At 38.2% G+C, this 25,217-nt stretch overlaps 1 protein-coding gene and 1 pseudogene across 2 annotated transcripts in view; one reads left to right on the top strand and one right to left on the bottom strand.

The window, feature by feature from the left end:
* ANAPC1 (anaphase promoting complex subunit 1) overlaps nucleotides 1-25,217 on the bottom strand; it is a 99,041-nt gene that overhangs the window by 9,202 nt on the left and 64,622 nt on the right. Inside the window, exons 34-45 of the mRNA XM_080813136.1 lie at nucleotides 22,139-22,215; nucleotides 21,523-21,613; nucleotides 21,380-21,433; nucleotides 20,293-20,486; nucleotides 15,223-15,309; nucleotides 12,628-12,745; nucleotides 11,666-11,743; nucleotides 11,244-11,311; nucleotides 9,457-9,595; nucleotides 7,177-7,263; nucleotides 5,746-5,841; nucleotides 3,930-4,128 (exon numbers count right to left, since the gene is read on the bottom strand). Coding sequence (XP_080669262.1) covers nucleotides 3,930-4,128; nucleotides 5,746-5,841; nucleotides 7,177-7,263; nucleotides 9,457-9,595; nucleotides 11,244-11,311; nucleotides 11,666-11,743; nucleotides 12,628-12,745; nucleotides 15,223-15,309; nucleotides 20,293-20,486; nucleotides 21,380-21,433; nucleotides 21,523-21,613; nucleotides 22,139-22,215 — 1,288 coding nt within the window. The remainder of the gene's footprint in view (nucleotides 1-3,929; nucleotides 4,129-5,745; nucleotides 5,842-7,176; nucleotides 7,264-9,456; nucleotides 9,596-11,243; nucleotides 11,312-11,665; nucleotides 11,744-12,627; nucleotides 12,746-15,222; nucleotides 15,310-20,292; nucleotides 20,487-21,379; nucleotides 21,434-21,522; nucleotides 21,614-22,138; nucleotides 22,216-25,217) is intronic.
* On the top strand, nucleotides 12,998-14,061 carry LOC308349858 (large ribosomal subunit protein eL33-like; annotated as a pseudogene). The gene is made up of 2 exons: nucleotides 12,998-13,002; nucleotides 13,743-14,061. The product of its transcript is annotated as a large ribosomal subunit protein eL33-like (transcript).

Raw genomic sequence — 25,217 nt, 5'->3', positions numbered from 1 at the left:
TGCATCTTACACTATACACAAAAAATAACTCAAAATTAACGACCTGACTGTGAGACCTGAAACCATAAAACTCCAAGAAGGAAACAGAAGCAGTAAGATCCCTGACATCATTCTTTGGTGCTAAATTTTTGGAACTGACTCCAAAAACAAAGGCAACAAAGGCAGAATTAAACAAGTGGGACTACATTAAAAGCTTCTGCACAGCAAAGGAAACCATCAACAAAATGGAAAGGCAACCTGGTAAATTAAAAAAAAAAATCTGCAAATCACATATCCAATAAGGGGTTAATACCCAAAATATTTCTTAGAAAACTCAAACAACTCAACAGGGAAAAAAAAGATTCAATTAAAACATGTGTAGGGAGAGGCACCTGGGTGGCTCAGTTGGTTAAGCATCCGACTCTTGATTTCAGCTCAGGTCATGACCTCAGGGTCATGAGACTGAGCCCCATTTGGGGCTCCACACTCAGCAGGAAGTCCGCTTGAGATTCTCTCTCTTCCTCTCCCTCTGACCCTCCCCCTCCACACATGTGTGCTTTCTCTCTAAAATAAAGAAATAAACCTTTTTAAAAAATGTGCAGGGAGGGGCGCCTGGGTTGCTTAGTTGGCTAAGCATCTGCCTTTGGCTCAGGTCATGATCTCTGGGTCCTGGGATCGAGCCTCGCATCGGGCTCCCTGCTCTGCAGGCAGGCTGCTTCTCCCTCTGCCTGCTCTTCCCCCTCGTGTGCTCTCTCTCTCCCTGTCAAATGATTAAAAAATCTTTAAAAAAAAAAGTGCAGGGAATCCAAATAGACTTTTTTTTTTTTCAAAGAAAACATAAAGATGGCCAACAGACTCATGAAAGATGTTCAACATCACTAATTATCAGAGAAATGCAAATCAAAACCACAATGAGATATCACCTCACAGTTGTTGGAATGGCTATCATCAAAAGGCAGGAAATAAGTATTAGAAAGAATGTGGAGAAAAGGGAACTGTCTTACACTGTTGGTGGGAGTGCAAACTGGTACAGCTACTACGAAAAACAGTATGGAGGTTCCTCAAAAACTTAAAAATAGATCTACCATATATGATCCAGCAATTCCACTGCTGGGTATTTATCCAAAGAAGAAAAAAACACTAAACCAAAAAGATACTTAGTTGCAGCATTATTTACCATAGCCAAAATTTGAAACAACTTAAGTTGATGAATGGATAAAGATGTGGTTATATATACATAATGGAATACTACTCTGCCATATAAATGAATGAAATCTTGCCACTTGCAATAACATGGATAGGCCTTGAGGGTATCATGCTAACTGACATAAGTTAGACAGAGAAAGACAAATACCATATGATTTTGTGTATATGTGGAACCTAAAAAACAAAACTCATAGATACAAAGAACAGAGTGATGGTTGTCACAACAGAAGAGGGCTAGAGGTAGATAAAAAGAGTGAAGGAAGTCAGATGTATGGTGATGGATGGTAACTAACTAGACTTACTATCGTGATCACTTTGTGTATATACAAGTATCAAATTATGTTATACACCTGAAACTAATATAAATGCATTATATTGAAACCAATGCAATCAATTTTACCTCAATTTAAAAGTGATGGTTCTTCACTGAAAAATAAATGCAAGTTTTGGTAATCGCAATGGCAAGTCAAATTTGGTAAAGAGCAATGTTGTAAACTACCAAATGCCCTAACAAGCAGTAAGAAAAACAGTAACTCAGAGCACTGTTTTAGAGACTGCTCTACTCACTGCCAAAGTTCATTATTGATATGAAATGTGCAAATCAGAACCTCTGCAAAGGTTAAGGACATACTTCTTATCAACAGCAAAGGTCTGCCATAGATGATCATGCTGAACTGAATACAAACAAAATATCAAAACCCATGTAATAACTTGTATATTTCCCAAAAAATGAGATTTTTTAAAAAACATTTTAAAACTACATAATCTTTTGAATTCTAAGAGAAAATGACAGAACAATGTAGTTGTTAATCAAACACGAGGAGTTTGAAATTGCTGTTTTCCATGTATACTCTTCATAATCTGGTTTACTATTTTTTTTTCCAGAAATTTATTACCTATATTACAGTAGATAGTTTACACCTAACTTATATACAGGTTCTACTGGCTACTAACAGCTTTAAAACATCAAGAATTATTACTACTGCTATTACTAAGGTTAGTATTTACCCCAAACAGGTTGCTGTCAGGTTTGTATCAGAAGTTATTTGAAGGAACTGAAGAGAATAAAAAGATCAAGATGTTGACTAAAAATCAATTTCAGACATATATCACACATTAGACAGGTTTCCATAAATCAAAAGGCCCCTCATTTGCCTCACATGAGGCACAAGTACTTCTATACTATTCCCCTGACATCTTAAGTCTGTACTTCTAAGCCACAGTCACATGATGTCCCAGGTTCCCACTGACTGAGTTAAAGAGCTGGTAAAACAAACCTTCATTCTAAGCACACATCGAGTTTTCAGTGTATACAAGGAGGAAGGGAAGGGAAGGGAAGAAAACAGCCTGTTGACTTCACAGCTAGGCGATAGGCCACACCCCTAAGAAACAGCAGAGAGAGACACTGGAAAGGAAACAGGATCTGATGCTAGAAAAGACAAGTTCTTAAGTGTCATGTGGTATTTAAAGCCCCGCATTGGGCTCTCTGCTCAGCAGGGAGCCTGCTTCCCTCTCCCCCCGCCTGCCTCTCTGCCTACTTGTGATCTCTGTCAAATAAATAAATAAATTTTAAAAATAAAATAAAATGTATAAATATACATGTATATACATATATGTACGTATATACATTCTCATAGTGTATTAAGCAGAGTTAAATATATTTTTTAAAGAAGTTGAAGTAAATAAGCAGAGTCCAATTCACCTAACTGAAAACATTACACCTAAAGCCATTCTAGCTTATATTCAGGTTTATCTTGGTTAGCAAAGAAAGAAAATGTTACAATTGAAAAGCCTAAGTCCCAATACCTTAAAAGCACCAGGAACTCTGGAAAACAGTATGGGGGTTCCTCAAAAGGTCAAAAATCGAACTGCCCTACAACCCAGGAATTGCACTACTTGGTATTTAACCAAAGGATACAAATATATTGATTTGAAGGGGCAACTGCAACCCCAGTGTTTATAGCAGCAATGTCCACAATAGCCAAATATAAAGAGCCCAGACGTCCATCAACAGAAGAATGGATAAAGAAGTCACACACACACACACACACACACACACACACACACACACACACAATATTACTTGGCCATCAAAAAGAATGAAATCTTGCCATTTGCAATGACGTAGTAGAACTAGAGGGTATTATGCTAAGTGAAATGAATCAGAGAAAGACAAGTACCACATGATTTCATTCATATGCAGAATTTAAGAAACAGATGAACATATAGGAAGGAAAGGAAAAATAAAATAAGATGAAAATAGTGAGACAAGGGACGCCTGGGTGGCTTAGTGGGTTAAAGCCTCTGCCTTCGGCTCAGGTCATGATCTCAGGGTCGTGGGGTCGAGCCCCACATCAGGCTCTCTGCTCGGCGGGGAGCCTGCTTCCCCCTCTCTCTCTGCCTGCTTCTCTGCCTACTTGTGATCTCTGTCTGTCAAATAAATAAATAAAATCGTTAAAAAAAAAGAAAGAAAGAAAGAAAGAAAATAGTGAGACAAACCATAAGAGACATTTAACTCTAGGAAACAAACTGAGGGTTGCTGGAGGGGAGGTGGAGGGGGATGGGGTATCTGGGTGATGGGCATTAAGGCGGCACTTGATGTAATGAACACTGGGTGTTCTATGCAACTGATGAATCACTAAATTCTACTCCTCAAGCTAATAATATACTATACGTTAATTTAATTGAATTTAAATAAAGAATTTTAAAACATAAAAAAGCACTGGGTATAATGCTATTATTACCTTGTAGCCACTGGTCCAGAGTATTATCAATAGTGCATTTTACAACAGGGAGGAACTCAGAGTTCATAAAGAGCCCCCGCTTAGGGTGATTCTGAAGCCGTTCCTGATGGCTCCTGGAGCTGAAAAACTCTAACACCAGCTTTATCTGCCAAAGTTCAGACGTTTCACACATTTCTCTTCTTCCTAGTCTTCTCATAGCCTTGAGGAGATAAAAGTAACAGCAGTCCACTTAATGAAAGAAAGAGTGAAAGTGCTCTAATCGTCTCTTCCTCAGAGTTGTATAATAGAGTATTTTTAAAATATGGCTCATAGATCAATAAAGGGCAGAGAGGAATCCATTCCATGTTTTGATGCAGTCAGCCCCAGAGAAGAGGGTGCAGATACATGCCTACCCTCTTCAGTGTGGTCCCCACATAAGTAGCTTTTAGGTAAAAGCAACAAAGGCAAATGACCTCATTCTTGGCTCAATGGCTCTGAAAAATGAAGACCCGCTAGGTCTACTGTCATCACCTCTGGGAAACCCAAGTAGAGTACAATGACTTGGCCAGGGAACCCAGGGGTCAGAAGGCAAAACAATACTACTAATAATACTGTTCTTGGGACCCATCTGCAAAATCACCAGGGCTGCAACCAGCAGGGATGTTCTTCTGTAGACACCTGCCCATGACTGTGAAGGGGTAAAGGTTCAGAGCATAAAAAGGGAACACTTTCAGCCAACAAAAGAAAAACAAAACTCATTATTTAACTGGTATATAGAGAGGCCCTGTTACAAATAGTATGACAAAATCATACTTTCCAATTAAAAGATGTGGATGGATACCAGACAATAATGCCATTTTGGGCCTATCTGGTTATATTAGAACTTGCCTTTTAATTAAGAATGTAACTTGACAGAATGTGATTTTCAGGTTTTGGGAAATTCTCTCCTAAGTGTCATTTCCTACTTTTCAATAAAGATTATTTTGCCATTGGAGATTACTTCCTTTGGATTTAGACACTGAGTCCCACATGCTTATCTGTGAACTCACCATGTCACATTCACTTAAAGAATTCTTTAAAAATCACAGATCTGGACCTCATCCCAGAAAATTCTGTTTCAGTAGATGATACAGAATAGGACTTAAAGATCTGTATTCTGAAGATTACTCTATAAATTTAAGCCCAGTTAGAAAACTACTGGCTAAGCTTAACCGCAATTTTGGGTCGGAAAGGTGTGATACTATTAAAAAAAGTCTTGTGTATTACTAATAATCCAAAGTGAATAAATTGGCCTGATCCTTTAGGGAAGCAGTTAAGCATCATTTTCTGCATTAACACTTTTAGGCTCTTTTAAAACAGCAATAAAATAAAAGAAATTTAAAAATGAACTCCAGCTCCCTAAATCCCTACATACTAATACTATAATCTCTTGCATGCTTAATCACACAAGCATAATTTCACATTACTGCCATCACTAGAGCACTGTTTGTTCACTTACTGCTCATTTGCATTTCTTTTCCATGAAGAGGCTTTGCAGGAAGGAGGCAAGAGAAGGATGCTAGGGGAGAAAGGCAGGGAACGTGGTCTTCCCCTGATAGTCAAAGGAAGAGAAGAAAGGGGAGACTGGGAACCCTAGAGTTCCTGGCATCATAAATTCTAAGCTTTTTTTGGTCATAAGTAAAGCTTTTAAGTTTTATAGGGTTTCCTTTTTTGAATCGCTAAAAGCAATGAGAAACCAAAAAAGATGGACGCACAGGGAACCTTACCTCACTGTTCAGTATATTAATTACAATACAGTATAAATGTCTTCAGAATTGAACTGGTTTTTGAACCATACCTGATCCATTGCTATGTATGCAGGCAGCATCTCTGGGGTCTCCTGAGTAACACATTCATACAGTACTGAAGAAAACAGATCCAGAATTTCCTGTTTCTGTGGAAAATTACAAACTTTTTGTAGCACATTAATGTATATTCCAAAATCAATTCAACGTTGTAGAGCAACCAAATGGCCCATTCTTAAGCTCAACAGTCAATAATACATAGGGTAAAACAGCTAACTCTTTATAAAAGCATAGTGAATGCAACACTAAACATCAATCAAATGTAATAAAATTAAGTCTGAAGGGACAGTTAGGGCTATAAGTGCTGTGAGGAGAGAAAGTATCGGCTGCAGTAAAATGAGATCCAGAAAGAAATCCCAGAAAGAAAACCCAGCATCCACAAAGATGCACTAAGAACACCGAGCAGAACAGGTATGGAGGAGGCAGCACAACCAAACCCAGTTGGGCTAAAGGACAGGCACAGACTTTCATCAGAGACCTGCAGCCTTGAATGCTTGCCCAGCCCTTACTAGCTGTGCGATCTTAGGCATGTGCTAGCTGAGTGGCAGTTTCCTCATCTGCAAACCTGGAATGATAAAGTACCTACCCTCAGAGTCAGAATCCATAAGAAAATTACATAAAATACTGAGCAAAGTGTCTAATAAATAGTCAAGATTCAGTAAGTTAAAGGGGTTACAATTATCTCACTTAACCATCAAAACAACAATGTAAGGTAGGTTCTATCATAATCCCACTTTTAGAAACAAGGAAACTGCATTTTGGAGAGGCTAAAAAATTTTCCGAGAGCTACACACACTTATAGGCAACAGGCCCTCAATCCCAGATATCAAATTCCTACATCCAAGCTTTGGGTTAAATAAAAGATCTACTGGGCACCCTTTGAATCCTGAAGAGAACAAGTTTTATGACCAAGAGAAAAAAGCTATAAAATGTGAGGGAATAATAAAATTATGTAAAAATAAGAGACAGTAAACAATGAAAATATAAATCAGTACAAGAAGGCACATAAGAAAATATCACCTATTGAAATTAACATCTTAGAAATCTTAAGTTGTTTCTTCTATCAAGGTAGGGAGTTACCAAATTTAATAATTTTAGACTACAAAAAATCTGGGGCACCTAGGTGGCTCAGGTGGTTGAGCAACTGACTTCAGCTTGAGTCATGGTCCCAGGAGACTGAGATCGAGCCCTGCGTCAGGCTCCCTGCTCAGCGGGAAGCGTGCTTCTCCCTCTCCCTCTGCCGCTCCTCCTGTTTATGCACTCCTGCTTTCTCTTTGTCAAATAAATAAGATCTTAAAAAAAAAAGACTATGAAAAATCTGTATTTGCCAAGCAAAAATCATCCAATGTACCTGAGTTTTTTGGTGGTGTTCACAGATAAATAGTAAGTTGTAGGCTGGCAGCTGGGTAAAACATGATACATACCTGACCCATGTTCACAGTTGGTTTGCAGAAATATTCAGCAAATGACAGAAGTGCTGGATCAGAAGTAAATGCTGAAATTGTTTCTGGCTAAAAAAATAAACAACAGCAACAAATGTGAAATATCAGAGGTTATTTTCCTTATTGCTCAAATTGTAGTATATGCAGTTGTAAGAAAACTACCTCACTGTTTTCACACAACATTCCCATAAAGCCCAAGGTTGTACAAATTTGCTAGAGCTTCACCAACCTGTTCTGCTGAGAAGTTACAAGACGCTTTTTCACATAAGCCAAACATAAGCTACTGACTTATCAAAAGGCCAATAATAAACAGGTCTTTCTTATACAACTTGCCCCCAAAAGGCTTTCCCCTCTCTTCCTCATTAACTGAAAAACAAATAAGAAACTAGAACTGAAACTGAAAAGGTAAGGAAAAAAGACTACCACTCAAGCCACTCGCTAAAAGCTAAATATTGTATGGATCCCACTTGTATGAGGATCCTAGAATAATCAAATTCAGCGACAGGAAGCAGAATGGTGGGCACCTGGGGCTGCGAGCAGGAACAGGAGTTGCTGTTGAATGGGTACAGAGGTTCAGTTTTACAAGATGAAAGAGTCCTACTAATGACTGCACAACAATATGAATGGACTTAATATCACTGAATTATACACTTAGGGGTTACAACAACAAATTTTGTGTATATTTTACCACAATAAAAAAAACTGGAAAAAAAAGATTAACACTCAAGGTTTAAGAAAATGGAATATGGAATATATGGAATACAAAGAAAGGTATTACAATTTTCCACTGAGGTTTATGTTTTGCTTCTGAATTCCCTTGAAGCAGGAAATTGAGATGTCTTTTAATCTTTACGGAATTTCCCAATTCAAAATCAAGTATAAACTTTTCTATTTTCTTTACAAATTAGATTAGGGCCTTTGAGATGGGCTCTAATTTATACAAGCAAGAGAGCTTAAGTTAAACCATATCCAAAAGTCCTTCAGAACTATTTCATAGACATCCTATCAAATACTGCCCAACAAAATTCATTAATGTCAACTACATCTACTTAAACCCTGGGAACTATTATAAAGGCTCAGTCATAAGTAACTGGTCTAAAATGAAGTATGAGTTAAATTAAAATAAATGCTATCTCCTTATGTGGAAAAACAAAGGTGGCTAATTTAGTCCACTGGCTACCACTCAGCCAGTCCACCAGCCACATTTTTGCCTCTACCGCCACCCTCTAGGGGCTCTGACCACTTTATACTGCGACTTGATGTATCTTCAGCAGGAGCATATTTGCTCATGAAATTCCTGAAAACTATACTTAAACTGAGAAATTTTAATGTTAGTTTATGGAACACATTTCTTTTTTTTCTTTTATTTTAAGATTTTATTTATGTATTTGTGAGAGAGAGAGAGCTCACAAGCAGGGCGAGCAGGCAGAGGGAGGGAGAAGCAGACTCCCCGCTGAGCAGGGAGCCCAATGCAGGACTCAATCCCAGGACTCTGACCCCGGCAGACGCTTAACTGACTGAGCCACCCAGGCGTCCCTGTGGAACACACTTCTAGTGTGGGGAACACATCTAACTTCTTAAGTGTAGAGTAAAATATGTACTGACCATGATAGGGATGAGATTGTTTCATACACTCTTACTTTAACTGCTTTTTCATTTGAAATACTCTTAAATTAGCAGTCAAGTACTATGAGAATAATAAAGCAAACTGATAAAATAAACCTGTCATCATTTTATCCTCACCAAGATTTAACCAACAAATGGGGGGGTTAAAAAAAAAAACTAATTAGCGCTACCTTGTAAAAATCTTTATCTATTTCTGCCATGAATTAAACAAATCTTAACAGATTTGAAGATTAATAAGTAAAATTACTAAACTAAACATTTTTATAGTGTTAAGATATACTGACCTGGGCGTTGGGTTATGGACATTGGGGAGGGTATGTGCTATGGTGAGTTCTGTGAAGTGTGTAAGCCTGACAATACACAGACCTGTACCCCTGGGGCAAATAATACATGTTAATTAAAAAATAAATTAAAAAAGATATACTGTCCCTACTGCTAAATGTAAATCAACCTTAGAGTCCTGGCAGATGGCCCATATTTTACTGTAGCTGCTACATAAAACAAGAAACAGATCCAAGGTCATTCAGTCTTTATAATCTGCAGTGATGAGAGAGCAGATTCACCTAAATGGTACCATAAATGTTACCACAGAAGTACATGCTTCTCATCCTTCAGTTTCTAACCAGTCAATACTACCTTGAAAGCCCGAGCCTCAGAGTTCCTGTTGGCCACTGTCTGGGCCAACAAACTTTGCCACCCCATTGGATCTTCCTTGTAGGAGAGCTGACCTGCTCTGAGCTTAACATACAGAACTCCATCCTTAGAAAGGATTGATCTGGGAAAAAAAAAAAAAAAGAATGAATTTTATGTGAGGTATTATTTGTAGTTCTCAGCTGGAAACATAGTGTCTCCCAACATCATGTTCACATGAGATGAAGCCTTCATCATTTTCCAGTAGGGTACATGATTATTTACTGTGTCTAAAATTAAATCAGTCCCTATGAGAAAGCCAAAATAAAGTTCTACTACTCTTTGGTATCTAAGTTCACAAAACTTAGTTCATGCTCTGCCTGCTCAAGTGTGTGCTTCAAAGGCCGTATTTTATCTAACATTTCTCCATATTCCCTTTATCCTCTATCCACTGGAGGTACTAGATATCTATTGATTGGTTAGCAGCAGAAAAAAAATGATGCTGCAAATCTAAAGAGAACAATAGAGAAAACAGCCATCATATATAGTTTAAGGGAAACATAAATTAGGACCAAACTATAAAAATTCTTTTTTTAATTAATTTATTTATTTTAGTATGTTCAGTTAGTCACTGTAGAGTACATCATTAGTTTTTGATGTAGTGTTCAATGATTCATTAGTTGCGTATAACACCCAGTGCTCATCACAACACATGCCCTCCTTAACACCCATTGCCCTGTTACCCCATCCCCCACCCCCCAACCCTCTCAAACCAAATTGTTATGGACATATTCAACTTTCTAAAAATTTAAAGACTTAATTTACCCTACTCAAGTTATAAAATTAACACTCTGTTCATTAAAGTAATTACTTGTATATGACTATTTCCACTCAAAAGTTATCTATCATAATCTTAATTTTGTAAGAACAATTCAACAAAACAGTAATAAAAATGGATATCCAAGATGTGGTCTGGCAAATATCAACTATTACAAAGTTCCCTTTGTAGATGGACATACATGCCAGCCTTATTTTTTTTTCCAATCTTACTTTCTTTTTTTCTTTAAGATTTTATTCATTTATTTGACAGAGAGAAACAGAGAGAGAGAGAACGCACAAGCAGGGGGAGAGGCAGGTAGAGGGAGAGGGAAAAGCAGGTTTCCTGCTGAGCAGAGAACCCAATGCGGGGTCTGATCCCAGGACCTGGGATCATGACCTGAGCTAAAGGCAGACAGTGAACCTACTGAGCCACCCAGGCACCACCCCCCAGCCTTACTTTCTTACACTGATTATCTTTTATTACTGCTCCAACAGATAATTCCATTACTGTACCAACTTAGGTCACTACAAGTTTCTCAATAAATAAATATAACTAACTACTTAGGGTGTCTTCTAAACTAAAACTCAGGCACCTGGGTGGCTCAGTAGATTAAGTATCTGCCTTTAGCTCGGGTCACGATCCCAAGGTCCTGGGATCGAGCCCCATATCGGGCTCCTTGCTTGGCAGGGAGCCTGCTTCTTCCTCTTCCTGCCATTCCCCCTGCTTGTGCTTGCTCTCCCCAGCCCCCATGCCAAATAAATAAATAAAATCTTAAAAAAAAAAAAAAAAAACTCTTTTTCTAATATAAACTTCATTTCAAAGTTACAGACCACTTTATTCAATATATACTCTACTGTCCTGCATGAGATCAAAGAATGACAAGGAACCATCCCCGATAATAACCTGCAATTCCTACCTCCCCATTTACTTCTATTCACTTCACAGACACATGTAAGAAATTCAGTATACTTACTTCAAGTGTTGTGTTCCCTTGCTTAAATCTATGAGCAGTTCCCAGTATCGCGGGCCTTTTACTTTAATCTGCCAAGATAAATGTGAACACAGTCAATCAAACGCTAAAAAGGTGCTAGTGTGGCAAAATGAAACCCACATTTCTCAGAGGAAGTAAAATAAGCCAGAAAGAGACACTGAAAAGTTAACAAGCTTCATTTCTACACAAAAATGTATGTGAATCAAATTCTATGGCCATCTAACCTCTCAGTAAAGATCTGCAAGTAAAGACCGTCTCTGTTCATGATAATTCCTCCCGGGACTGCTTTCCTATTTCCTACAGAACGCTGAGAAAGCAGAGGCTTCATCTCAGTTACCTTTGACGCACACTATGTGGCTGAATTAACCTCTTGCACAGATCTCCCTAAATCACATCCCACTCACCTGCTTTAACAGTTGGAGTTCTGGAAGAAGGGTAGGAGCCATCAATTCTTCTTTGGTTTGTTCATACCACTGAGTACCCTTTACAGAAGTAAAAGAACAGCCACAATTCACTATGTAGTTAGGGGAAGCTACAAAGAAGAAACATCTCCATCCACTCCGTACTTCTCTTTCCCCACCGTTTCTATACAGATGGCCAATGGCATAAAATGCTCATTGTATCAAGTCTTAAGGGCTAAGTGTACAATCCTTTGGGAGGCCTGAATCACCTTATACCACTTCACACACTAGCAGTTCAGAAGATCTGTACTTCTGAAGCCTCTGGGTTTACACACATGTCATCTTCTGGGAACGTGCCTTTGCTCAGCTGGCAAACCTCAGCCCAAACACTGTATCTACCAGGACAACTTCCCCAGCCCTCAATAGCTGGAGGGGACATTTCTCCTCTGCTCCCCTGCATTCTACACATACCCCCATGCGCTACTCTTACTGCATCCATGCCTAGCTACCTAATGGAGAGCAGGTCCTTAAGGAATACAAAGATGTAATTTTTATACCCCAGAGCCTTTGCATAGTTTGATGCACAGAAGGTATTTAAAAATATTCTGAATGAAGGAAGGATACACAAGACTTACAATGTGTGCATCTAAATCAAAGATCTCTCATCAAATACACTCTGCAAACAGATCTAGAACAGTTCTATCTCAAACTTGTGAACAAGGACATTTTCAAACTCTAGACTCTGGGACAGAAGAGCAGCTGATGACTTCTACACTATTACCCTCCTAAACTACAAGTGAGCCCAAATGGCCTGACAGGATGTACAAGAACTTCAGAAGCTTCAATTTTTATAAGAGATTAATTCACTCTGTCGTCTTTTAAAGGACAACAGTTCTGAAATATTTTGACTTGCAAAGATGTATGAGTGGTAACAAAACTACAGATAAATGAAAGGAGAGAATGACCTTATAGGTAACTTCTAAAAGGGCATAGCAGGGCATGTTTGTGTCCACATCCACGGGCACCAGGAGCCTTGGTTCCGCAGCCAGCACGTACAGGTGCCGCAGAGCCTGCAGATGATACCTGTTCACAGAAAACACAGACAGGAGGTAACAAACAGCTGAGACAGCGTGAGCTCTCCACCCTGCTGCTGTCGACACTGAACCCCGACGGAAGCTGGGGTTGCTATCTTCCCATGATAGTGGTCCTAAATTTAGGAAGATGAGAAGATTCAATTAAAAACTAACGAAGAGATTCTCTTTAAAAAATTATAGACACATGATCCTTGACTCAAGAATTCTTTACTTGCATTTTCATAGTTACAAGGTTTTATAGATGAGGTAAAAATTACCTTAACATGAAAATATTTAATGAAAAAATCATCACTTATAAAATCAGTTCTCAAATAATCCTTTAATGACCTACACAGGCACCTTTTTACCTTCCAAGGGACTTATTTCTAGGTCTTTGTTTTTCTGGTGTAAGGGCTGGTAGGGAGAAGGAAAGCTCGTCTACGTACACACCCTTATACACAAATACACACACACACACACCTGAGATCCAGGACACCGAAAACTAATGGGGGAGATTATGATGCTTTTCTGGGTTTTCAAAAAAAAATTTTTTAACTACCATTTTTTTTAGCATTTATTTATTTATTTAGAAAGATTTTATTTATTTGACAGAGAGAGAGAACAGGAGAGAACAAGCAGGGGGAACGGCAGAGGGACAGGGAGACTGAGCAAGAAGCCTGACACAGGGCTCAATCCCAGCACTCCAGGATCACAACCTGAGCTGAAGGCGAACGCTTAATGGACTGAGCCACCCAGGCACTCCTCTATTTTTTAGCATTTAGACACAAAAAGTCTTTACATTTTAAGATGCCATAAAAGGATAAAATGAGACTTCAAATTTTCTTTTTAAATTTAAGTTACAGCAATAGCCTCCCTCCTCCCACCCAAACCTACCCTTTCCTATAAATTAATCAGAATTAAAAGCAGAGGGGGGCTCCTGCTGCTAAACTCTGGGTGCAAGTAAGTGGGGCCTATTGAGAAGAGGACTCTTATAAAGACAAATGAAGGCTGTGGTCCAAGGCCATTTTTGCTGGCTATAAGCAGGGTCTCCGAAACCAGAGGGAGCACATGGCTCTTAAAATTGAAAGTGTTTATGCTTGAAATGAAACTGAATTCTATCTAGGCAAGAGATATGTTTATATATACAAAGCAAAGAATGACACAGTTACTCCTGGTGGCAAACTGAACAAAACCAGAGTAATCTGGGAAAAAGTAACTCATGCTCATGGAAACAGTGGCATGGTTCGTGCCAAATTCCAAAGCCACCTTCCTGTTAAAGTCATTGGCCACAGAATCTGTGTGATGCTGTACCCCTCAAGGATTTAACCTTACTGGAAAATAAATAAATAAATAAATGTGTAGATATGTTCTTATTTAAAAAAGAAAAAATTAAAAGCAATCAAGGCCAGGAAGAAAAAAAAGGTATTTATCAGTTACATAAAGGTTCTTGGTGCTTATCACCAAACAGCTTTGTTTAAAATAGCTAAACCAAACAATTCTCCCAGCATTAGGGAAGTGAGGCTCCTTGTTGTACCCTAACCACTAATTACTGACATTAACAACTCAAAAAGTCTTTCCTAAATTGACAAGCAAGAGAACACTTGTCAGAGTTGCATTAATTTAACAAGAATATGCTTGTGCTCCACCTATCATCAGAGTTTAGACATCAGATCAGGCCACTTTTATAAAACTTTCATTTATTATTACTATTTTAAACGACATTACACTAGAGCATGACAGCTCAGTTACTACATTAGTGCTCCATTTCTTGATGCGTCTCTTGAGAGATGAGCCGAACACGCTGGTCACCTCGGATGTCACGGGAACATAAAGAGCTGTTTTCTCCCCCTCCTCCATATGCAGCAGGAATCAGCTATGCCTGAAACTGCCAGGGAGACTGCAGTGCTGAAGGCCGTCTGTGCTCTCAAATGCAGAGCTTCTGTACAATCACTCCTTTCCTACGTGTTTGAAGTTCTAGGGCTCACTGCCACTTATAAGTTATCTCTGATTCTTTGCGCATTTTGCTTTTCATGTCCCTTTAATTTCATTTATACAAAACTTTTCAGCATTAATGTAAAAGAGGGAAAAATGGAATTCATATAGACACTGCCACTAAATCAGACCAATTTCTCTCTTAGAATTAAACAATTATGATATAAAATATATCATCTTGCTTCTGTTGGCTACTATCTTTTGTTTGATGAATTTTTCCCTAAAGGTAATCCTGTTTGGCCCACTTCTGGGTTCAGAGCAGTTCTACTGATTAAAGAATGGTGGAAGACGGATCCATCAGTCCATCAGACGTCCAAAGTTCTCTTTTGGTCTAATACTTGGAGAAACACTTTAGAAGATTTAGTCAGGAAGGTAACTAAGTCCAAGAAGAGAACAAATTAATTTGGAAATGAGTCCATGGAACCAAAGCACCATCAAATTATCCCTTGGAGACCTTACGGAAGATCACACTGAGGACACAATCATCAGACTCACCGATTGTCAGTGCTGTGAGCTGGGAAGTGCGGGTAAAGGGCACAGAGGAGAGCAGCAATGGAAGAGTTTGACGTACTCAAAGAGTACCTGTGAAACAAATGCAGGAGGGAAAGACGTTATTAAATACACTGTGCAAACTTCCAAGGCCTTCTTGAGAATCCGATAATTGGGGTACTATAGCAAGGCCCACTGATGAAATGCTTTGATAGATACTAGTGTGCCAGTGCTATCGACGTTTCACTTTTCAGTGAGTCTTTTTTTTTTCTTAATATTTTTATTTATTTATTTGACAGAGAGAGAGAGATCACAAGCAGGCAGAGAGGCAGGCAGAGAGAGGGAGGAAGCAGGCTCCCTGCTGAGCAGAGAACCTGATGTAGGGCTCGATCCCAGGACCTTGAGATCATGACCTGAGCCGAAGGCAGAGGCTTTAACCCACTGAGCCACCCAGGCACCCCGAGCCACCCAGACGCCACTTCAGTGAGTCTTTAAGCCATTTTAAGATCATCTAATATTGAAAGCGGAAGCAACATTCCACAGATGCTAACTTTCAAAACCTGAATTAGTAAACAGGGTTTTTTAACTGAAAATATCATAATAGTGAGGACCATGAATGAAATCCTAGAGATTACAGATATTGAAAGTCATGAATGAAGACATGACAATAAGGAGGTATGTACAGAACTCCAAGTATAAACAGTTTTTTTCTTATCACTGTGACTAACTTATTTTTATAAAGGCCACATACTCTTAATAAAATCTTTTGAGATTTTCCTTATGTTATTTTACCGTTGCTCAAACTCTGCATGGCCAACAGGCAGATTACTCTAAAGTTCTAAAGTTTTTCTTACAAAGGTTCTGTAAGAATATTTTTATTTTTACAAATATTTTACAAAAATCTTGAAATAAAGATGGTATTGGACATCACATAAAACCACTGTTGCAGATAATCAATAAATATTTCATTATATACATTCACATACACACATACACACATATATCCCCAAGTCTTTATCATTTTAATAATTTAGGCATCAAGTAAGAACATAGCACTTATCATATATAAATATATTTAATGAATTAGGAAGAAGATATTTCAAAATTTAAGTAAGGAAATATATCCATTTTCACATGTGCATAAAATAGGCCTTTGTCTCTTTACCATTTTGACAAAACCAAAACCCAAAGATAATATTAGATAATAATGTTAGAAATTCTGAGATTAAACATAGGATGTGGCTATGCAATGAGAAATTTAAATGTCACTAAGTACACATAACCATTTAAAGACCACGAATCATTAGAAAAGCAGAGCAGAGTGGGAGAAAATTTACTCAATATGAAAGCAGAGCAAGTAGGGTCACAGTGTGAAACAATGAAAGATTAAGATTGAATAAGGCTACACTGGAATTAAAATTAAAAAGAATGAATAAGAGAACAAGAGATGCAGGGGTTTATTTTGAAAGGAAGTAAATTTTCAAAAATCCTAAAATAAGAGGCGCCTGGCTGGCTCAGTCAGTTAATCGTCTGCCTTTGGCTCAGGTCATCCCAGGGTCCTGGGATGAAGCCCCACATTGGGTTCTCTGCTCAGCAGGAGCCTGCTTCTCCCTCTCCCTGCTGCTACCCTTGCTTGTACTCTCTCTGTCAAATAAATAAAATCTTTTTAAAAAATCATAAAATAAGAATTTTCATAGTAAGTTTTTTTTAACTATTCTTAATTCTAAACAATTAGAGAAAGAAAAATTCTACAAAACCTCTTAAAAGGGAAAGCACCCTTTCTGATAATCTTTACCTTTTATACTTCTAGAAAGGTGAGCTCCAACGTTTAATTCAGTCTTAGAGAAGAGAGGAAAATAAACCTATATGACTTGTAGAAATTGTATCAGTTGACCAAGGTTACACACACTAAAGCTAAATAAATGAAACAATACACTGAAAAACTCAATAGTATAACAGATTTCAATTCCTCCCAAACCAATATATAGGCTCAATGCAATTCTGGTCAATATTTTATCGGGTTATTTAGTGTGGAAAATCATAAACAAATTCCAATATTTATATAAAAATTCAAACAGAAAAACACACTTTTGAAGAAGAAATCCCAGTTTGGAAGATTCATTCTCCCTGACATCAAGAGTTACTACAGAACTACAAGCACTAAGGCTGTGGTATTGGTGCAAGTATGGAAAAACAGACCAGATGAACAGAACGGCCCAGAAATAAATGTATATATATGGACACTTAATTTATAATAAAAATGGTATTGCAGAACAGTGGAGAAAGGATAAATTTTTCAGTAATAGTGGGGCATCAATTATCAAAAAAATCACATAGACGGGCGCTTGGATAGACACCTTAAGTGTCTGCCTTCAGCTCAGATCATGATCTCAGGGTCCTGGGATCGAGCCCCACATCAGGTTCCCGGCTCAGGGGAGAGCCTGCTTCTCCCTCTCCTTCTGCTGCTCCCCCTGCTTGTGCTCTCTCTGTGTCTGTCTGTCTCTCTGTGTCAAATAAATGAATTAAATCTTTAAAAAAATTTTATAGAAAAATCAAGTACAGGTAGATTTATATCCAAATGTGAATAGAAAAGCTAAAAAACTGGGGCGCCTGGGTGGCTCAGTGGGTTAAAGCCTCTGCGTTTGGCTCAGGTCGTGATCTCAGGGTCCTGGGATCGAGCCCCGCATCGGACTCTCTGCTCCGCGGGGAGCCTGCTACCCCCCCCCCTTCTCTGCCTGCCTCTCTGCCTACTTGCGATCTCTGTCTGTCAAATAAATAAAATCTTTTAAAAAAAAAAAAAAGAAAAGCTAAAAAACTTGTAGAAAATAGAGTATCTTCATTTGGGGGAGGGGGGTAAGGAAATATTTTATCCAAAGGACAAAAATGTACAAACCATAAAAGAAAAATGTTAACAAATGTTCATCACAAGACACCAAAAAGGTGAACCACACAGCAAAAGGTAAGTACAACATGTAAGAGTGACAGAGGGTTCAGGATCATAATGATAAACCCATAGAGAATAGTCAGATGAATAAAACAAAGAGTAGAACAGAGGCTGTCAGGGGCTGGAGGAAGGGGGGAATGAGGAGCTGTTGTTTAAATGGGACAGAACTTCAGTTCCACAAGGTGAAAAAGTTCTGGCAATTGGTGAATACACTTAACTACTACTACTGCACATTCAGAAATGATTAAGAAGATAAATTTTATGTTATGTGTATATTACCACAAATAAATTTCTTTTAAGATTTTATTTATCTGACAGAGAGAGAGCACAAGCAGGGAGAGCAACAAGCAGAGGGAGAGGGAGAAGCAGGCTTCCGTTGAGTAGGGAGCCCGATCTGGGGCTTGATCCCAGGACCCTGCAACCACAACCTGAGCTGAAGCCAGACGCGTAACTGACCGAGCCACCCAGGCGCCCCACCACAAATAAGATTTTTAAATAAATAACTAAGCCAATATGAAAATGGGTAGCAGAAGACTTAGGTATTACAAAAGGAGATTTCCAATTAGCCATTAAAAATATAAAAGGTGCTAAATATAATTATTCAGAGAAATGGAAATTAAAACCACAACTACTACCAGATGGCAATATCAAAAAGACTACCCAATAAAACTAGTGTTGGGAAGGACAGGGAACAACTAGAACGGTATACAACACTGATGGGTGTATTTGGAGCACTGATGGCATTATCTACAGAAGTTAAGCATACATACATACATATGCACAGATCCACGCATAGATCTACATATAACAAAATCAAAGACATGTACAAGAATATTTATAACAGCCCCAAACTAGAAACAACACATCCATCGAGAGCAGAGTAGATTGAGAACTGTGGTATAATCAGACAATGGAATTCAACAGCACAGAAATATGAATACATCATTGCTCCATGCAACACGGATAAATCTCAAAAGGTTGAGCCAAAGAAGTACAGCTGACCCCTGAACAATGTGAGGGTTAGAGGTACCAACAACCCTGCATAGTCAAAAAAGTCCATGAATAACTTATAACTTCCCCAAAGCTTAACTAACAGCCTACTGTTGACTGAAAGTAGATAAAAGTAGATAAACACATACATATTTTGAACATATGTACTATAATCTGTACTCTTACAACAAAGCTACAGAAAAAAAAATATTAGAAAAATCATAAGGAAGACAAAATATATTTACAGCACTGTACTGTATTTAACCAAAACAAGTGTGTGTAAGTGGACATGCACAGTTCAAACCCATGTTGGTCAAGGGTCCACTCTAAGTATGATATAACACACAGTGTATGATTCCACTTGAATTTCTAAAACAGGCAAAGCCAGTCTAAAGGTGTTAGGAGACTAAATAGTGATTATCTTTGGGTAGAAGGTAAGTAATAGTTAACAGGAGAGGCACAGCAGGGGTAAAGACAGGTATTCTGGGGAAGTCTTACAAAAAGATGAGGTGGTCAGGAATGACAGATGCTGGAAAGAGCAAAGAAGGGGAAAACCAAGAAACTCTCATAGGACCTGATGACTGACAGTGTTACAACCTTTATGAGAGAGCAGTTCAGTAGAAAGACAAAGTCATTAAACAGTGGGGAACAAGAGGTGACGTGTTGAAGAAATAAGTACTGACTCTTCTGCAAATACAGAGCAAGGATGGTAACTCTACTAAGTAAGGCATAAACTGATGGTTAAACTACAAACAAACAAACAAAAAAGCCCTTTTAAAGTATACTAATGTCCTCAATATGCTAACAGTCAGTCAGGATCAAAAATTTTCAAGTATTGGGGCGCCTAGGTGGCTCAGTCGTTAAGCAACTGCCTTCGGTTCAAGTCATGATCCCAGGCCCACATGATCAAGGCCCACATGATCAAGGCCCGCATGAGGCTCCCTGCTCAGAGGGAAGCCTGCTTCTCCCTCTCCCACCCACCCTGCTTCTGTTCCCTCTCTCACTGTGTCTCTCTCTCTGTCAAATAAATCAAATCTTTTAAAAAAATTTTTTTTCAAGTATCTTCAAAACCAAAATAACTCACTCTTACAGATCTTATTCATGAGATCTTTTCATTGAAGAAAAAATATATACTCACTTACCTTCCTCCTCCCAGAAAGAGAAGTCCAAGGGCCATGTGATGGGCTAAGTGGAAACCATAGTTCATTTCACCACCTGTTTTCATGTGTAAGAAGCGACAAAGCTGCAAAACTTTTAGGTTCCCCGAGCCAGCCATTACCATGGCAAGAGACAGAAGCACCACACTCAGGCAGGTTTCTAGGTTGTAAGGACCTGTCTGGAAATGCAAAAAGATAACATACTATAACTGCTGCATTATATTATTATCAAAACTAAATTGGCCATCATGAGACTACAAATATTTACTACTTTAAAAATATCTGTAAAAACAAAAATTTTCTCTGATTATGAAATTTAAGTTCAACGTAGAAAAGTCAGAAAATAAAGTATCAAAAAGGAAATAATTCCTTGGAATACTAACACCCAAAGAAAACTGCCATAAATATTTTGGCCTTTCCCCAAATCTTTTCCTTTATCTATGAATTTTTTTTTCAAATGAAACTGAGATATCACTACACATATTTTTAACTTTTTAAATCTATTATATGTAACCAATCTTTACTCATAAAAAATTCTTACAGCATGAGTATGATAGCTCCATTGTATAACAATGTCTGGATACACCATAATCAAATTTACCTAACTACTTTCAGATTTTTTGATTTTCTAGTTTTCTCATATTATAATGTTGCAGAAATCTGTGTGGTTTTTATCAGGAAAATCTTACAATCTCCTGTTATTAGAGCAGCAATGCCTCAAAAGGAATTGTGTTTTTACTAAGGACTTTCTTTTTAAAAAAGCAGTTACCAAAAAAAAAATAGCAGTTACCAATATTCAGTCCTGAGATCCCTGCCATAGGGTATGACAATCCATGAAAGATATGGTTTTTGATATCAGGAGAATTAGAGACCTGCATATTCTTCAAGGGTCAGCATACTTTCACCTAATTAATACCCCAGACCACAAATACAAAGATGAGCCAAAACTTCAAATCTTCCATACTCAACAAACTGCAGAGATACTTAACAACACATAAGTAACTAAATTATCAGTAAATTTTTTCCAAGTTCAATTTTATTCCCAAGGAGAATGATCATTAAAAAGACTTACTACAGAAGCATTAGGTGCAGACAAATAAGTCATAAAATCTTTTGCAAATTTATGCTGGAAAAACAAAAGAAAAAAATCTGAGGTTAAAAGAAGCCTATTAACACTTTGTTTTAAAAAAGAGAATAAACTAAGATACTTCTTACCAAACAGTTAAACGCTGATAAGTTTTCTGAGCCAGCAAATCGAAAACCCAGAGACAAACAGGCTCCTGCAATGATGTAAACATGTGCTTGCCTGAAAACAGATTACAAAAAATTTAATACTACCATTATTTTGCTTTAAAATTCATTATTACTATTTTCTGGGGGTAAAAATAATAAATATTCCTGTTCTCAAAACTAGTTTATATTCTTCTGGAAATGCTCAACTGTGCCTCTATTCCATCAGCAAATTTCTTCAGCAGAAGGACCATGTAGCCCTTACTGATAAAGTATGCCTCTTGACTGCATGTTTCACACACAGCAAAGAAGATAATTTTTAAAAATAACTGCCAATATTTTTAATGAAAAGGATAAATGAGGACTATGTACAAGCTAAATCTCTGATACTGTTTTCTGAGGGCAAAAGCTCTACACTTCAGAGACCTAAACAAAAAACAAAGAAAAAATTAACTCTGTGAGCATCTGGTAAGTAATGGTTAGAAACATGGGGGATTCAGAATTACTCAAATCAAGGAGTACTTTTCCCACACAATATATTTCTATTTATTTATGAGAGATTCTATAATAGCTCATTTGATTTACATATTTCCTGACTTACGATAAAGTTTCCAAATTCAAATCCTCTGAGCAAGGAAGTTCAATTTCACTGAGAGAGATACTATTTTCTCTTATAATCTGTTAAGAAAGAAAGCAAGAATACCTGGACATTAATATTCAAGTCACAAATGTTACATGATTTGAAAAATAACATAGTGCTTTTGGGGGCACCTGGGTGGCTCAGCTGGTTAACCATCTGACTCTTGATTTCAGCTCAGGTCATGATCTCGGGGTTGTGATATCAAGCCCCACAAAGGGGTCTTCACTAGGCGTGAAGCCTGCTTCCGATTCTTGCTCCCTCTCCCTCTGCCCTGCCCCACAGGCCCCTTCACCAAAAAAAAAAAAAGAAAAAAAAGAAAAGAAAAGAAAAGAAAAAAAAGAAGAACATAACTGCTTTTCATGGTCATATTACATAAAATAAGCCATTTCATTCAAAGGCATATATTTTAATCACATTGAATGCAATCCAATTTCAAATCTAAGACCCAGCAATAACTGAATAGGACTGAACGCATATGAACTGGAGGACTAAAGTGTATTCTGAGTCAGTAACAGGCTGATGTAATACTTCACACCAGTGAACTGAAATGCAAAGATGACTGTAGAATAGGGCTGGAGCAAGGATATGAGAAAGCAGTGGGAAGAGGGGAAAAAGCAACTGGAAAGAACTCTAATCAGAAATATATACTTCTTATTCATGAGGTATTTCTAGCCTTATGCCTACCAGAGTAGGTTAGTCACTAAATTACCTAAGCTAAACTAAACCATCAATATGTTTATCTTTAACTATTGTTGAGAAACACATCCCTTTCCTTATAGTTTAAGTAGTAAACAACTTTATCAAATTTAAATTTGATTTAAATTACTCAATTAAACCATTTAATTAACTTTAAAAGCATTCTTTTTTTTTTTTAAAGATTTTATTTATTTATTTGACAGAGAGAGATCACAAGTAGGCAGAGAGGCAGACAGAGAGAGAGAAGGAAGCAGGCTCCCTGCCGAGCAGAGAGCCCAATGGGGGGCTCGATCCCAGGACTCTGAGATCATAACCTGAGCCGAAGGCAGAGGCTTTAACCCACTGAGCCACCCAGGCGCCCCTCATTTAATTAACTTTAAATTAAATTTTGAAAATTATTCTTATAATCTTTTCAAAGACTGTTTATTCAGGAGAGTAACATTTCAGGATGCTTTCTATAATAAACCAAAAAATATTGTAAAGTCACTAACAATACAATCTTCTTTTTTTTTTTATAAGATTTTATTTAGGGGCACCTAGGTGGCTCAGTCGGTTAAGCGTCTGCCTTCGGCCCAGACCATGGTCCCAGGGTCCTGGGATCAAGCCCCATATCAGTCTCCCTGCTCTGAGGGAAGTCTGCTTCTCCCACTACCTCTCCCCACAACTTGTGCTCCCTCTCTCTTTCTCTCAAATAAAATCTTTTTAAAAAAAAGTATATAAATCAAGATTTTATTTATTTGAGAGAGAGAGTGAGAGAGCACAAGAGGATGGAGGGTCAGAGGGAGAAGGAGACTCCCTGCTGAGCAGGGAGCCCGAAGCGGGACTCGATTCTGGGACTCGAGGATCATGACCTGAGCCAAAGGCAGTCACTTAACCAAGTAAGCCACTCCATGTGCCCTTGATACAATCTTTTTACATACTGAACATCACCAAATCAAAAAACTTGAAATACCTTTTCTCTCTGATTATCTCAATGAGGTAAGCAATTATGCTGGCTGTGTAATATAGGCTGATAACTACTTCCATCTTTCTTCCTTCCTCTTCAGACTTTAATTTTGAATGTTACTTACTCAGAAATTGAGTGACATTCTGAAAAACTGCTATGACTCCAACGTGAGTAATTTATATATACATAGATAACCTAATTGTAACATTTATATAAAGTGTCTATTATACCATATAGGAATGGAATATTTCTATTTTCACAGCAGGCATTTATAAGCTCCTTTTGTCTCTAAAGCTGGGGTTTAAGGCCTAGGTTCAGCAGGGCCCACACTAGCTCTGTGACCATGAGCAATTTTCTTGACTGCTCTGTGTCTTGTCTGTAAAATGAGCACAATTTAAGTGCCTACCTTCTAAGTTCCTTTGAGAATTAGAAGACTCAATGTACTCAAAGCTCTTAAAATTAATGCCTAAGTCTTAAGTGTTAGCTGCTATCATCATCATCATCATCATCATTATTAACCTAGGTATTCTAACACTATACTTGATCATAAACCATTAAAAAGCATCACTAAGAGAGGGATGCCTGGATGGCTCGGTTGGCTAAGTCGCGGCCTTCAGCTCGGGTCATGATCCCAGCGTCCTGGGATCGAGTCCCACATCAGGCTCCTTACTCCGCAGGGAGTCTGCTTCTCCCTCTGTCTGCCTGTGCTTGCACGCTCACTCGCTAGCGCTCGCTCTCTCTGACAAATAAAAAGCATCACTAAGAACTTGGGTTGTAAACAATTGGGGGAGGAGAGGGAGAACCCCTCCTCAATTTGGTCCTTGTCATCTTTCCTATGGTCTCCAGAAGTTTTTTTTAAAAAATCAAAAATATAAGGAGTAATCAAAGGGAGAAATGTAGTCCTTTAAAGGTAAGGTAAGGCATACAAGAAATGAACAAGAAAAGACCACCAAACTCCTCTGTCTTGTAGAGAGTACAGTGCAAAACTCTTAAGATCTGAGGTCCTAATAGCTAGTTTCCATTTTACCCCAGCTCTGACTAGCTGGGTGACTCTAGTCTAGTCTAGTGCCGTGGTCTGCCTTCTTTCAATTAAGAGTCTACTGTAACAGTGTCACAGTAGCTCTTGCTACTAAGTGCTAGTTGCTAGGAGGGAAAGACCGAACGCACACAGCAGCTGACTTTGAAGAGTTCACAGTCTTATGGATGCAAAGACACACTGATAACAAAAAGAGCACACTGTTCCCACCCATGCACAGAGGGCAATACCTGAACAACTCACAGTACAGCACTGCCTAGGAGCATAACATAAGGTTGTAGAGCAAAGCTTGTGATGAAGGAAAAAGTGCTATGAAGATGTAGTTATTGTTATTTTAGATGTGCCTTAAGTCCAAACAAACA

Source organism: Martes martes (assembly GCF_963455335.1).
Source record: "Martes martes genome assembly, chromosome: 9".
Taxonomy (NCBI): domain Eukaryota; kingdom Metazoa; phylum Chordata; class Mammalia; order Carnivora; family Mustelidae; genus Martes; species Martes martes.
The sequence above is the reverse complement of the archived record's forward strand: the minus strand, read 5'-3'. Positions and strand labels throughout refer to the sequence as shown.